At 33.0% G+C, this 15,140-nt stretch overlaps 1 protein-coding gene across 1 annotated transcript; it reads left to right on the plus strand.

Annotated features, from left to right (window-relative positions):
• The first annotated feature begins 4,003 nt into the window (after nucleotides 1-4,003).
• LOC107931353 (uncharacterized) lies at nucleotides 4,004-12,132 on the plus strand. The gene is made up of 10 exons (XM_016863232.2): nucleotides 4,004-4,522; nucleotides 5,173-5,293; nucleotides 6,682-6,767; nucleotides 6,865-7,246; nucleotides 7,375-7,475; nucleotides 7,657-7,723; nucleotides 9,787-10,014; nucleotides 11,003-11,461; nucleotides 11,619-11,691; nucleotides 11,788-12,132. Exons 1-10 carry the CDS (start codon nucleotides 4,152-4,154, stop codon nucleotides 12,045-12,047), a joined length of 2,148 nt encoding a protein of 715 aa, XP_016718721.2. The 5' UTR covers nucleotides 4,004-4,151; the 3' UTR covers nucleotides 12,048-12,132.
• The last annotated feature ends 3,008 nt before the right edge of the window (nucleotides 12,133-15,140 follow it).

Here is a 15,140-nt window from a genome sequence, read left to right on the forward strand (position 1 = left end):
GATCTTTGAAGCTTGATTCAAGGTTAGTTTTTGTTCGGTTTTTGATAATTTTTACGTTTTTGTAATCGTTGCTTCGAATACTTCAAGACACATGCTTGAATTTTTGATTTTGATGAAGATTTTGAAATATGCCATTGATGAGTTTATGAGTTTTATGATGATAGTTGATGAATTATGAAATATATGTGTTAGATTAATATGTTTTGTCTTTGGATTTTTGGTGAATTTGAGTAATTAGGGTTAAATTATAAAAATAATATTTTGAGGGACTAAAATGTGAAAAAATGAAATATATGGACTTGTATGGAGCCTATAAATATTCAGCCCTAGCATGATATATGCAAATTTTGTGTATTTTGACTTTTATGCAATAAGGACTAAAATGTAAAAAGTGTAAAATATCAAGGGTAACATGGTAATTTTCCCATTTATGTGTTTTTAGATTAAATTGATTGATATGTTGAATAAAAGGGTTGAATTTGAATTTGTTTAGATCAAGAACCAAAGAAAACAGAACTGGATTGGGGAAAAACAAAAATAAACGAATAGTCAATTATTTAGTTCGTCGATATCCGAGGTAAGTTTATAAGCATATAAATGTTGTTAAATTTGCAAATGTATAAATGTTTTTTGTTGAATTGAATTTTGTGGATATATATGTGTATTGGCTGAATGTGTGATAAGCTAGGAAGTTTTATTTCGTGTTTGATTCGATCGAGATATGTTGTCTAAAAGTCCCGTATGGACCTTCGAAATAGTTAGGATACATATGTCATGACATAGGATTCCGATATGTGTTTTCGTGTAAGACCACATCTGGGATGTTGGCATCGACTTGTGTTTACGTGTAAGACCCTGTCTGGGACAGTGACATCGATATGTGATTACATGTAAGACCACGTCCGGGACGTTGACATTGTACGAGCCTTCCGACTATCCGCGTATCCTTTTTAATTCCGAATGGTTCAACGGGCAATGTTAAATGAAGATCGAATGTGAAATCAAATAAAAAGGTTCAGGTATGTACATATACTAAGTTATGAAAGTAAGGTAAGTTGAATGATTGAATTATTGATATAATGATACATGTTAATGTGAATTATGTGCAAGTTTATGTGATTATATACAAATTCGGCCTTGTGATGTTAATATATTGCATAAGGTGAAGACAAACTATGTTAATATACATAAATGAGTATTTGATCAAAAGAAAGTTGGTACAAAGTATACATGATTTGATATTGAAATTATTAAAAAAAAATAAGATTATGATAATTTATCATTATTTACTATGAATAAATTGTGTATATGAATTCATGATTCTTTTGCTTATGACTTACTAAGCTTAAATAGCTTACTGGGTATGTTCTTGTTTACCTCTGTTTTATAGATTTTGGAGTCAAGTTACGAGCTCGGGAATCATCAGCAAAGTCTATCACACTATCGACTAACCTCGGTATTTTATAAGCTGAAATTTTTCTTTAAAAACTATGGCATGTATAGGCTAGCTTTGGAGTTAGTTTAATTCGAAAGTGTTTGTATAAAAGCCATGCGAAAATGGCTTAATTTCCTTGCTTGTGTTAGGTTTTGGTTTAATTATGGCTTAAGTTTATTTTGGTCATGGTTTAAATATTATATGGATAGTAATCACATGGTATGGCATATATTTATGGTGATGTTTTGTTCATGTGTTTCAGCAATAAGGTAGATGAGGTATGTTTGATGTATTTTAGTAAGATAAATAATGTTAAGTTTAAGTGATTTTGGTTATGTGTTATATATATATATGATATGTGTGGTATGTTAAGGTTTGGTTTTAAGTGAGATTGGGTTAAGACATATAAATTGAAATATGTATATGAATGTTGGAAACTATCTATATTTTGGCTATGATTTGAGTTCATGTTAAGTATTATGTTTCATAGTTTAAGTGTGTAATTTGCTTGATATGTATATATATATGTATGATATGCTTAGTATGTTTTGTTATGGTGATTTGATATGATTTAACTTAAGTAAATTAGGTATGAGTAATGAATGTATTAAGGTCATTCGGCTTTGTATTTAAATTATTTGAAAATGCATTATATGGTATGGTTTGTGAGTGAGGATGAATAGGTGTTTCGGTTTGAATAATTTGATATTAGATGGTCAAGTATTGGATTTATGTTACAGGTATCTATAAGCTTATAATGTATTTGTATATATATTGACTATAAAGGTTTGGCTGCTAAATGGTAAATAATGAATTATGTGTATGAACATATTTGGCTTGTTAAAATATGTGATATGTGTATGGCATAATTATATAAATATGAAGTAAATAAGGTTTCCTATATGACCGAATAGGTAGTTAATTTATTGGTTAAGTGTATGTATTCTAACTATGGTATTTTGGGCATGTGAAATAAGTGTAATATTGGTTGTTATTTGTGTTCAAGATGCTTTAAATTATTATAGTTTATGCACATAATCTTGTGATGAATTTAAATGGCTAAGTATATGATATGTTTGGTAATTGTTAAATAAATGAAATTGAATTAATGGATGTCTTAATGCATGCTAGGTATGAGATGATTATATGTTCGAATATACATTGGTTATTTTGATTTAGTTGTAATGGCAAAGTATGCAACTTTATTATGCTTGAATGGTTCGGTGTATGTACTTTGAATTGATTATAAAGCATGCGAATTTGGTATACAATGATTTGTTCTTTGTGTTCAATAATATTTAATGTGACTATAGTGGCATGAGTATGTTATAATAATATTAAAGTTATGTTCAGCTATGATTGTAATGTGATATGATTGAAGTATGTTTGATAATGTTTTAGGCATTCAAAGGCCATGCATCTAAATTTCATATGATTTGAACTTTGTATTAATGAAGCATGATTTGTATATGTGAAATGATTTAAATATATATATATATATATATATATATATGAAGAAAACTTTTATAAAGAAGATTATATTGCCTAGTACTTGAAGTCAATTGAATGTTTGTTCTGAGTTATGTTTTGTTAGGTAATGCCTCATAACCCTAATCTGGCGATGGATTCAAGTTAAGGGGTATTACAGGAGGAGCTTTGTAAACATTCCGATTGACCAATAAAATGTGCTTTCTCTTTTGTTCTCCTATTTTCTTTGTTCTTTATTTTCTATCTTTTTATTTTATAACAATAATTTCTTATAATTACAAAAGGGTGTAATTATTATTTATAATTATAATTATAATTTTGATGTAGTTTCACTATTTATAATTATTAGGATGGTAACTATTTATAGTACAATGAACTTTTACTTTTTTTAGATTACTAAACTCGACAATGCCCATTTGTCTTTGACGTATTGATGAGATAAGAAAAGTAATAAGTACAGATTAAGGACTTCGGTAACTAATAAGAGTGTGTTTAGTATTGTTTCTAAAAAACATTTTTGGGACACAAGTATTCTTAAATAAGCTGTTTTTTGAGAGAGAAAAATGATTTTCCTAAGAAAAAATTGACTCAAAAACACTTTTTTCAGAAACAAGCAATTTTAGCTTTTTCCCAAGAATATTTTTTGAGAAGCATTTTAAATGCTTAACTCACTAAATGCCTAATGGCCACATAAAGTTTGATAAAGTTATCTTAGAGATTTCTCTATTGTAGAAATCTGATCAAATTAGTTCATTTAATATTAAATGAATCAATTTAAACACTATACTATTTAAAAGAATAAATAAGACCAAATATGAATAGATTTTTAGTATTTATTATTTAAAAATATAATTTAAGGTTTGAAATTGAATTGTACTTAAAAAATCAAATTTTAATATATTTTTATACAATAAGTTACAACTTTGACCTATTTAATTGTAATTATAATACAAGAATCTCGCCCATAAACTTTTATAGGTAGTTTAGTGTAAAAAGACTAAAAGCCCCTCTTCAACGGAAGGACGTAGTTGAACCACACATTCTGGTTATTAAAAGACAAACGGGGGAGTATGAGGAAGAAACTGGTGGTTCCCAGCCAGCCAACCAAAGCTAGTTTAAACTAAAATGGAATGGACCACATTCTTCTTCTTCTTCTATCTCCTACTAATTAAAAACACAACACAAACTCTGCCAACACAGCTGCTGCTCTCTCAATTCTCAAACCACTATGAAAAATTGCGTATGCAAGGCTTCGAGTTTCACCCCTGCAACTCTCTCTTCACTATCATTTCCACTTAACAACAACCCCCCTTGTTTTTCCAACAAATATCGCATTTCCTTTTCCACTGTTAAAACCCAGGCCAAAACTTGTTTGCTAACAACTAGTTTGGTGAAAAGAGGTGGTGATTTCGGTGGAAAAGATGATGAAAATGAAGATGAATATAGGAATAAGAGAGTGCATTGCGCAGTCGAAGTGATTTCTTGGAGGGAAAGACGAATCAGAGCCGAGATTTTGGTTTCTGCTGATATTGATTCTGTTTGGAATGCTCTTACTGATTATGAACGTCTTGCTGATTTTATCCCTAATCTTATTTGCAGGTATTGCTTTTCCCTCCCCCTTTCTCCCTTTTATTATTAGGTTAAATTCTGATTCTGTTGTTAGTCCCTGTAGTTTGTAAAAGTTGTGGATTTAAGATGTAATTTTATTTGATCATTTTTAGTACATAATTTATTAAGTAGAGTTATACTATCTCTAAAATCTGTTGGGTCAAACATATTATTATTTGCATAATGTCATATTAGCATATTATTTTCACTACCCATTACTCACCGTCCGTAATTTATGTTAAGATTAAAATTTCAAAATTCGAGAAAGTGCAAGTATTTAGAATGATCCAATCGAAAAAAATGAACTAAATCTATATTTGTGTAGGGACTAGTAATTGAATTTAACCAAACGGATTTAATTGCTAATGTTTGATTGAGTTGGGACTAAAATTTCAAAATTTTGAAAAGTATAGAGACTAAAAGTGACCAATTCCTAAAGTATAAGACTGAAATTGATCAAATAAAAGCACAGACTAAATCTACAACTTTCATGAAGTAGGTAGACTAATAGCAGATTTAACCTTACTATTAGTATTTTTCCCAAAAATACTTGGCTGCAATTGGGGTTACTTGAAGTTAGTATGAGTTTCAACTTACTCCCTTCTCCATCACTTGAGTTATGAACTTTGTCTGCTTGTTAGTGGAAGGATTCCTTGCCCGCATCCTGGACGGATATGGTTGGAACAGAGAGGTTTGCAAAGGGCATTATATTGGCATATTGAAGCACGTGTTGTTCTTGATCTCCAAGAAATTCCCAATTCGGTAAGCATCCTAACCAATATAGTTATAGTGTTGAACTGTGATACAGATACTAGTAATTGTCTATTAACCTTGCAGCATTACGAGTGGCTGTTGTTTCACTTTTTTTTTTTTAACAAATTTGGATATGTAATTGACTACAAAGCCTTGTTCTTTTCAAGTTGGTACTTTAACGGGTAGAAGCTATCTATGTATGACATCTTCCCACGAATACTGCTACCTCAAAAGTCCATGTTTTGCACGTGAAATCAGTAGAACTCTAGTCCGCAACCTTTTCACTATAGATTTTTCTTCGCTGCTATCATCATGATTATGTTTAGCTTTAGCGGTGCCATGAGCAGGTGTCACTGCCATCATATTATCAGATGATAACTTTAAATGCGTCCATACTGTATATGGTATACATGAAACTTAATTCTTTGGTCCTTCACATTTTTCTTTGACAAAAATATTTTGAGGCTTACATTCAATTTCTAATGAACTACAAGACTTTTTATTGCAATTGCAACTAAGAATCATGGGCTTTACCTGGGTTGAGTTTGAATGGAAAGCACTTATCTTTGCCAAAAATAAGTAGTTGATGGAATGTCTGGAATGAACTATTTTAAAGGTGATACCTTTTGGAGTTTGAAATAAAGTCTCAATGCATATATTAAACAAATATTTAGGAAGATTAACATCTCAAAAAGCTTTTAGCTTCATAGTGGGGAATGCTAATCATCTTACAAGTTTTCTTGCCCTTTCCTGTTAATAGCTGACAGCAAGGAATGGATCTGAATTTTGGAGAAAATATTTGCAATCTACTTGGCATAGGAGTAAATAGAGTGAGCTTGTCTCTGCCATTCTCTATGTACTGACATTGTGCAGTCTTTAAGCTTAAAAGTTTAACAAAACCCTTTAGTTCCTATACCAACTATGGATTCTTGTTAACTTCTTATATGATATACTAAATTGATCCATCAAATATTTCAAGCACCTCTTAAGTCATAATATGAAAATGTGATCATGCATAGACTTTAAGTGAATAGTCAAGGATGGAGAATGTTGATGAAGGCAAAGCTAGGCTAAGCTCAATCTGTAATTTTGAGCAAGGTGGTCCATGATGCCACTAATTTGCAGGTTTATTAACTGAACTATTTGAAATAGAAAATAGGATTTTGAACTGAAAGAGGAGGTTGGTTTTCATGAAAACATATGGATAGGTTTTTAGCTGCTATGCAAGTGAGATGCTGTATGGACGAGGTTTATGCAGATTTATTTGCTTTGGATTTATAGTTCTTCGTAACTGAATTTGAGCTTGTTTCACTTGTCTTGGTAGCTTTAATTTTGACATATGCCTTTCTGTAGTCTTTAATACCTACAAGCTTTATAAATTGTTGCTTGTGATTCAGTCCAACGGTCGTGAACTCCTCTTTTCCATGGTTGATGGAGATTTTAAGAAGTTTGAAGGGAAATGGTCTGTCAAATCTGGAACAAGGTAGCATCAATGTTCTCTATTTCACAGCCAACATGTTTTCGGATTCTTGCTTTTACCATTTGAAGTAAAATACTTTTTCTCTGTGACATTGTTGTAGGTCTGGTACTACAATTTTATCATATGAAGTTAATGTAATTCCAAGATTTAACTTCCCTGCCATATTTCTGGAGAGGATTATCAGATCTGATCTTCCTGTGAATCTTAGAGCCTTGGCTTGTCAAGCTGAAAAGAATTTTCATGGGAATCAAAAGATGTTAATAGCAAAAGATTTGATTAGAAAATCTTTGCCTGTTCTTTCTTCACCTGGCATTGACTCAAATGGTGCACTCTTGGGAAAGGATAAACCACCGTCTGTAACTGGGCCTCTACCATCTTCGAGTGAGTTGAACAGTAGCTGGGGTGTTTTTGGAAAAGTCTGCAGAATCGATAGGCCTTGTGTGGTTGATGAAGTTCATCTTCGCAGATTTGATGGCTTATTGGTAACTAATTGATTCTAGTCTGTTCTCATAGGGTCTCATGTTGTCTGGAAGCCACTTTTTGTTTTAGCTATTGCTGATATAATGACTTCTGTTATAGCTGTTCCTGATAAAATGCTTTTGGGCTGAAGGAAAATGGAGGCGTTCATCGTTGCGTTGTTGCTAGCATAACTGTAAAAGCCCCTGTTCGTGAAGTTTGGAATGTTTTAACTGCATACGAGAGTCTTCCAGAGTAAGTCTAATATAATCCAAGTAGAACTTACTAGTTACCATACATTCTCCATTGCTCCTAGATTTGTAGTAAAATGGAATAATTTAGATTAAATAAATCCACAGTATTCAAATATTTATCTTTCTAATCAAACCGTTCTTTTGTTTTCCCGTTTTTTCCTCAATAAGTTTCATTTTGGCAGGATTGTTCCAAATTTAGCTATTAGTAAAGTCTTATCACGCGAAAACAACAAAGTTCGCATTCTTCAGGTACGAGTAAGATTTATTTATGAATCATTTTCTCTCTTAGGATGCCATAGTAAATGCTTTTAGATTCTGTTGCTTTTAGTAGATGAACGATAAATTTTTTCTTGTCTTATTTGAACTTGTCCATATAGATTATGCATTCCAATTCAGCTTTTGATAATCCTGTAATCATCTCAGTATTGGATATTTAATCTAACTAAAATTTTCTATTATTAGCTATCATATCCAATGCATGCAGCAAATGTAACTTAAGGATGTTTCCATTTAAAAGATCAACCCTATCTTTTCCTTCCATTTAAGGATGTGTCATGGCTGATTAATTCTATGGAGCCATCAGTAGGCAAACCCTATCTTTTCCTTCCTATAGCAAAAGATATTTGGGAGGCTATGAGGGAAACTTACTCTAATGTAGAAAACTTCTCTCAAACCTTTAAGTTGAAAAACAGGTTATGGAAATCAAGGCAAGGGGAGCGTGAGGTTACTGATTTTTTCAATGAGATGATGTCCCTTTGGCAGGAACTAGACCTATGTTATAATGATGAGTGGGACTGTCCAACCGATAGTGTTAGGTGTATGAAAAAAGAGGAGAATGATCGGGTTTATTTACTTTTTGGCTGGGGTAAACAAAGATTTTGATGAAGTTAGGTCCTACTTCTTTGGGAACCTACTCTTAGGGAAGCCTTCTTGGAAATAAGGACGGAAGAGAGTAGGGGAAAGGTAATGTTGAAACCAAATACTGACCCGGAAACAAAAACACTTGAGGCTTCAGCACTTGCATCAGCCCAAGGGGAGTCTCAAGAAGATAAGAAAAAGGAAACCATAGTGTGAACATTGCATTAAGCCATGGCACAACACAAAGGAAACCTACTGGAAAATTCATGGGAAGCCTCCAAATTGGAAAAAGAAAGGGAATGACAGTAATCAGACAGACCAAGCATTGCAAACAACAGGAGATGATAAGGGTCAATAGAATACTCTGATGCTTCCACAATTCACAAAGGAACAATTGGAGCTTCTGTACAATCTCCACATAATCGAGGTGAAAGTAATCTAAATCTACCATCTTGTTCACTCTTCCAAACAGGTGAAAATTAATAAATTGATGAGCTGCCTTCAAATATATATATACTCTATCCTAATAAAAATGTCACAATTGATATTTTTGAGATCAAACTTTGACCTCAATTTTTTAAATATTTTAATTAAATAAATTTTATAAAAAATATATCTAAAAACAACTTCATTCAAAATTCTTATAATATATTTTTCAAAATTTTACCCGTAATAAATAAATAAAAAAAGGCATAATGTAACAAATTTATTAAGATGGAGGGAGTATTATATTAGTGATTTGTAGTTATTCTCAGTCAGAGTTGTTGGAACCAAACCAGACCGGCCGGTACATCTGTCCAGACAAAGGGTTTGAATCGATTGGACCGTGAACCCCTCAAAACCGGGATAAAAACCTGGTTAAACTGGTTGTTTAATCTGTTGAACTGAGTTATAATTTTTAATAATTGTTTAATTTTATGAAATTTTTAATAATTTATTTTATTAAAACCGAATCGATGGTTGAATTGGGAACCAGTGGCTTGATTGGTTCGGCTACCAGTTTGGTTCCAAAAACCATGTTCTCAATATCATTTATGATGTTCTTAGAGATTTAGAATTTGGGACCATAGGATCAAGGAGGGAACCTTGACATGCAGAAAAGCACCATACTTGTAAAATCCTGGAAGAAGATCTTAGGGGCCAAATTGTTTCGAGACTCGGTTACAAGACAGTACAACGCTACAAAAGTATTTCCTCTCAATGTTGCATCAGCTACATGGATTATATTATGCTTTGTGTGCGCTTAAGGACCATACGTTAAGTGTGATGTTTTTGTTGTAGTTATATATTTAGGACCATTTCACATTTGGCCTCTTAAAGAAGATGCTTTTAAGAACCATATTAAATTTGGAGATCTTCATTTTTTTTGGCCTGTGGAGATCTTCATTAGCTCAACAAAATATGAAGCAAGTTTACTCTGGCCTATTTTATGATTTAATTGGCTCCTTTTGCAGGAAGGATGCAAGGGCTTATTGTATATGGTGCTTCATGCACGAGTTGTTTTAGATCTGCATGAACAACTTGAAAAAGAGATCAGTTTCGAGCAGGTTGAAGGGGACTTTGACTCATTTCAGGGGAGATGGCTTCTAGATCAACTTGGAAGTCATCACACACTACTGAAGTATTCTGTGGAGTCAAAAATGCACCGAGATTCCCTTCTTTCTGAAGCTCTCATGGAAGAGGTAATGTATCCATTGAAGGATGTCAAATATTCACTTCACTGCATTCCGTTTTCATTTTCTCATCTACTGTGTAGTACCTAATCTGCAGCTAATGTATCCATTGAAGATATAAGTTTAAAAATACAAATGTTTCTGGGTAAGAACTGAATATATCCTTTCTTTATAGAATTCTTGTCACTTGGTGCATGTTTACTTGAATATTAGGTACCTGGGTAAAATGTTATCAAAAAATCAGCCTTTCTTAACCTTCAAACTTCTTAGATTTCAATGAATCATAAACTATTAATAACACATTCTCCTTGCATGGGAAAGTTGCAGATGGATCTCCACCTATATGTTTCAACAGTTTGTACGAACCTTTATGGAAATTTTAACTGAATATTCATTACTCTTTTTTATTTTTGGGCCAATGGTTATGCGCAATTCAATCGTCATGATAAAATGTAATTTGTCCATTTTCTTGTGTAAAAGTACCATAGAGGCCCTTGTACTAAGAGTCGGATTGTATTTTGCCTCTCTACGAAAAAAATTGGCAAATTAGCCCCTATATATTAGATCAAAAAGCAAACTTGTTCTTCTGTTAAAAATTTCATTAATTTCTACTGTTAAAAATTAGTCCTTGTATGTTAGAATGAGGCCAACGTGGCACGCCACATGTAACCTTTTGGTTATTCTATCAGCAACGCCAATTTTTAACGGTAAAAATGGATGAAATTTTTAATAGAAAGGAGTTTGCTTTTTGATCTAATGTATAGGGGCTAATTTGTTCATTTTTTGAGTAAAAGGGAGTAAAGTGTAATCCGACTCTTAATACAAGGGCCTCCATGATACTTTTACCCATTTTCTTGCCATACATGTTTGTTCTGAAACTAATTTTGTAAGCCTACAAGATATGTTGCAAGATAACTGTTCGGGAATAATAAAAGACAAGATGATAAGCATCCTTGTGGTAACAAAATAATAAAGTGTTACTTATCTGACCTTATAGGTTATATATGAAGATCTACCGTCCAATTTATGTGCGATACGAGATTATGTTGAAAAAAGAGAGGCCAAATTTTCCTTGGAAACACAAGAAAATCGACAGCTTTATGGGCAACAAAGTTCCTCCAGCAATGGCAATGAAACAGCCTATAGTGATACTGTTGAGGAGGATGAGGGTTCCAATAGTGCTAATTCACTTAGACAAAGACCAAGAGTTCCAGGCTTGCAAAGGGACGTTGAAGTCCTCAAAACTGAGCTCCTGAAATTCATATCTGAACATGGACAGGAAGGATTTATGCCTATGAGAAAGCAACTGCGTTTGCATGGCAGAGTGGATATCGAGAAAGCAATCACACGCATGGGTGGATTTAGAAGGATTGCATCTTTGATGAATCTCTCCCTTGCATACAAACAACGTAAACCGAAGGGCTATTGGGACAACCTTGAAAATCTGCAGGAGGAGGTGATTTGTTTTTGTTACCCTTTAAGTGTTCTTTTAAATTCAAGCCAAATGAAATTCATTAACATGTTAGATGGTGGAAAGTTATTGCAATACAGAATCATAATATTTACAAGTTGATAATGAGGATAAATCTAATTTGGCCTGTTTTACCTTACAGATTAATCGATTCCAGGGGAGCTGGGGAATGGACCCATCATTTATGCCCAGCAGAAAGTCGTTTGAGCGTGCAGGTTATATTCAGTTGTGATATTGTTTCAAGTCATTCCAACAAGAGGGAGCTTCAGTTTTATTTATGAATTTTATGAACTCTGTTGTTATACTTACAGGACGCTATGACATCGCACGGGCATTGGAGAAATGGGGCGGCCTTCATGAAGTTTCTCGTCTACTGTCACTCAAGGTGAGACAGAAGCACCCTAGCAGACAGGGGCAAACTAGTGCCAAGGAAAAACAGGTAGACAATATAGCAGCAAGTAGGGGCATAGAAAGTGAAGAAAAGACTCCAATATCAAAGCCATATGTTTCGCAAAATACACAAAAGTGGCTCACGAAGCTAAAAGGTTTAGACATTAATTGGGTTGAATAAATGTGCCTACTACTACTATTACTACCAGTCTACTGGTTTAGTTTCTTTCCTTTTGTTTACGGAGTATAATAAATTGGGTTTAATATTCTTGGTCGTGGTAGAAAAGGATATATTAGGTTCTTTTAGTTCCAAACTTGATAGTTTCTCTTAAAGATTGTCGGTAAAAATACCATAGAGGTTCTTGTTCTAGAAGTCAGATTGCATTTTGCTCCATTTACTTAGAAAATGGGTAAAATAATCCCTGTACGGTGGATTAAAGAACCAACTAGCCTTTTTGTTCAAAACATATCTATTTATATTATTAAAAACTGTTGTAGATGAAAAATAACTAGATAGTTGTGTGTAACGTGCCATATGTATTTCATGCTAACGTAAGAAACTAGATTTTAACAGTAAAAATGAATGTAATTTTTAATAGAATGATCAATTTGTTTTTTGATCTAACATACTGAGATTAATTTTCTTATTTTTTTAGTAGAGGGAGCAAAATGCAATATGATTTCTAGTACAATGGTTTTCATGATACTTTTACCGATTTTTATCCTATACAAATTATTATATCTGTTTTGTACATACGATGCCCAGTTAGAAAAAGAAAAAGAAAATGTAAATGTTGTTGCATAATAGGTTCAGGGCATTGTGATAACCATTTGATAGTTCCATTATGAGTTCACTGAAAAATTATTTCAATGCTTAGTTTGAAGCATCAAAGCCTTTATATAACACAAATCTCAAATTTGAAGTTCCAAACTGTTCCAAAAAACATGGTGCAAAAAAGATTTATAAAACGAATCCTAAAATGAGGACCATTCGAACTAGTTTAGTTACTTGAACCAATTTGTCTTGATTGTGCTCGTCACCGGATAATTTGTGGCCCCCCTTTATATTTCCCTTCGCTGATAGGCTCTTTTTTTTTTCTTGCTAAAATTGTCCTCGTTATAGTTTTTTCCCCCTCAAACCTTTGTTAAGTATGGTCCAATTGTGGAGCAAACGCAGCTTTTTTTTTTCTTTTTGGTATGTTGGAACCTATAGTCCTTAATTGCAAGACAAAGTTAAGAATATTTGAGCAGTGCTATGAGTAGTGCCAACTGCTTTAGGGATTGTTAAAGAACAACTGCTTTAGGGATTGTTAAAGAACAAAGATGAACATAATATAATTATTTACACAATTTGGTTTCCTTTTGTTTGTGAGGCTTTATTTAGGGAGATGATCCACTATCTTTCAACTTCATACAAGTGATTTAAGTCTTAACATACATCAGTTTAGGAGCCTCACTTTTGTACTTAAAAGATCTAGATTACTCTCCTCTAAGTTTTCCCCCTGAAAACGTGGACGTTAAATCAAGGGGCTCACTTGTTTATTTACAAGAATGTACTCTCAAAAGATAAATTCCTAATGAATAGATAAGTGTTAAAACTATCTGCACCTTTTAACTTACACAAGCCTTTAATATATAAGAGTATAAGGTTTTCTAAGATGAAAACAAATTACAATAAAAAAATTCTTACAAAAATAGCAGCACAATCAACGTTGAGAATCTCCATAAAGTTCAAGATAAGTCGAGAATTCTCAAGATATGTTTCAAGTTATCTGACCTAATCTCATTAAACCAGAATCTGATTGCTTAATCTGATTTGATTCAATCCAATCTTCAAAGATTTGTTGCTCCACACTATGGATCTTCAAATATGGGCCAACGTACGTCCACTAAATCATCTAATTCATTACCCAAGTGATTTGGTTGAAAAGATTGACAACTCTATAAGGCAAGTTTTATAATTTGCGCAATACCAAGTGTAGTGGGCACTGTTGGTGGCATTGCATGAGGCACTGCTCACATAATTTTCTCAACAATAAAAACTTGTATCAATATTGAATAAGGCTTCCACATTTAGAGCAAAAACTTAGCTTCACTAAGCAAACTTCAATCTAGAATTATCTGTCCAAATCTCATCAAACCAATTATACTTAGGATACAAGAGATTTAAATAAATCTTTATAAAGTCGGCTCATATCTTTTGTGATAGCATATCTCAATATATAAAGTAAGTCGATCACATTAAAATCCTTGAAAAATAATCTTGTTTGATCCACTCACTTCTTCAAATATAATCAATATAATAGTTTCATAAGTATACCTATTTACTATTTACGAACTTGATTTATTGAAATGGGGTCCTGAAATTGCATTTTTCGAGACCACTGAAAACCGGGTCGCTATAAAAAAAACTTGACAAACACTTTCAATGTTTGCAAAAATGTTCAAGTAATAAAATCTTAGGAGTCCAAGGTCAATCAATAGGAAAGTTGATTAGAATTTACATGTAACACCCTACACCCAGTCCGACCACCGGACTCTAGCGATAAGGTGCAACAAACAAATACGGAGCATTTACATGCAATTCATAGTTCAAAATTTCAATTCAATATCAATTTATCACCTATGATCGATTATAACATGCATTACAAACAATTTTGGGTTTAAATCGAGCTTATAAAAGCTTTAAATTCACTCGACATCAATCAGGGATCAATTTGAAACAATTATAGAAAAATAGGAAAATTTTGTAAACAGGGGTCACACGGTTATGTCCCCTGACCGTGTGAAAGGCTGAGGTCGTGTGGGGTTGAAACACACAGCTGTGTAGCCCAATCATGTGAAAGAAGTAAGATCGTGTAATACAAAGTCACACGGCCGTGTCGTTAGGCCGTGTAACAAACTAAGACCATGTGTGTACCTAATTGTAAAATCTTACAAACATTCACACGGTCGTGTGGCTGGACCGTGTGAAAGACTGTGACCGTATGCACCAATTATCACCCAAAATATATAGACCACATAGCCGTGCCATATGCCCATGTATGGCACACGGTCGTGTGTTAGATTGTGTGTACTTAAAGAAACCTTCCAAAACAAGTTTTATAATCCCTAATTCACTTAAGCCACAAGCTTAAACTAACTCTCAACCTATTCAAAAGCATCAAAACATGCTCCAAAACACCACTTATAACAACCATATTAAGAGCCTAACCAATATGCCACAATTAGTACATCAATTCAACAATTCATCACTAACCCTTCATGTATAAAC

The sequence above is a fragment of the Gossypium hirsutum genome, chromosome D09 (assembly GCF_007990345.1).
Source record: "Gossypium hirsutum isolate 1008001.06 chromosome D09, Gossypium_hirsutum_v2.1, whole genome shotgun sequence".
NCBI lineage: Eukaryota > Viridiplantae > Streptophyta > Magnoliopsida > Malvales > Malvaceae > Gossypium > Gossypium hirsutum.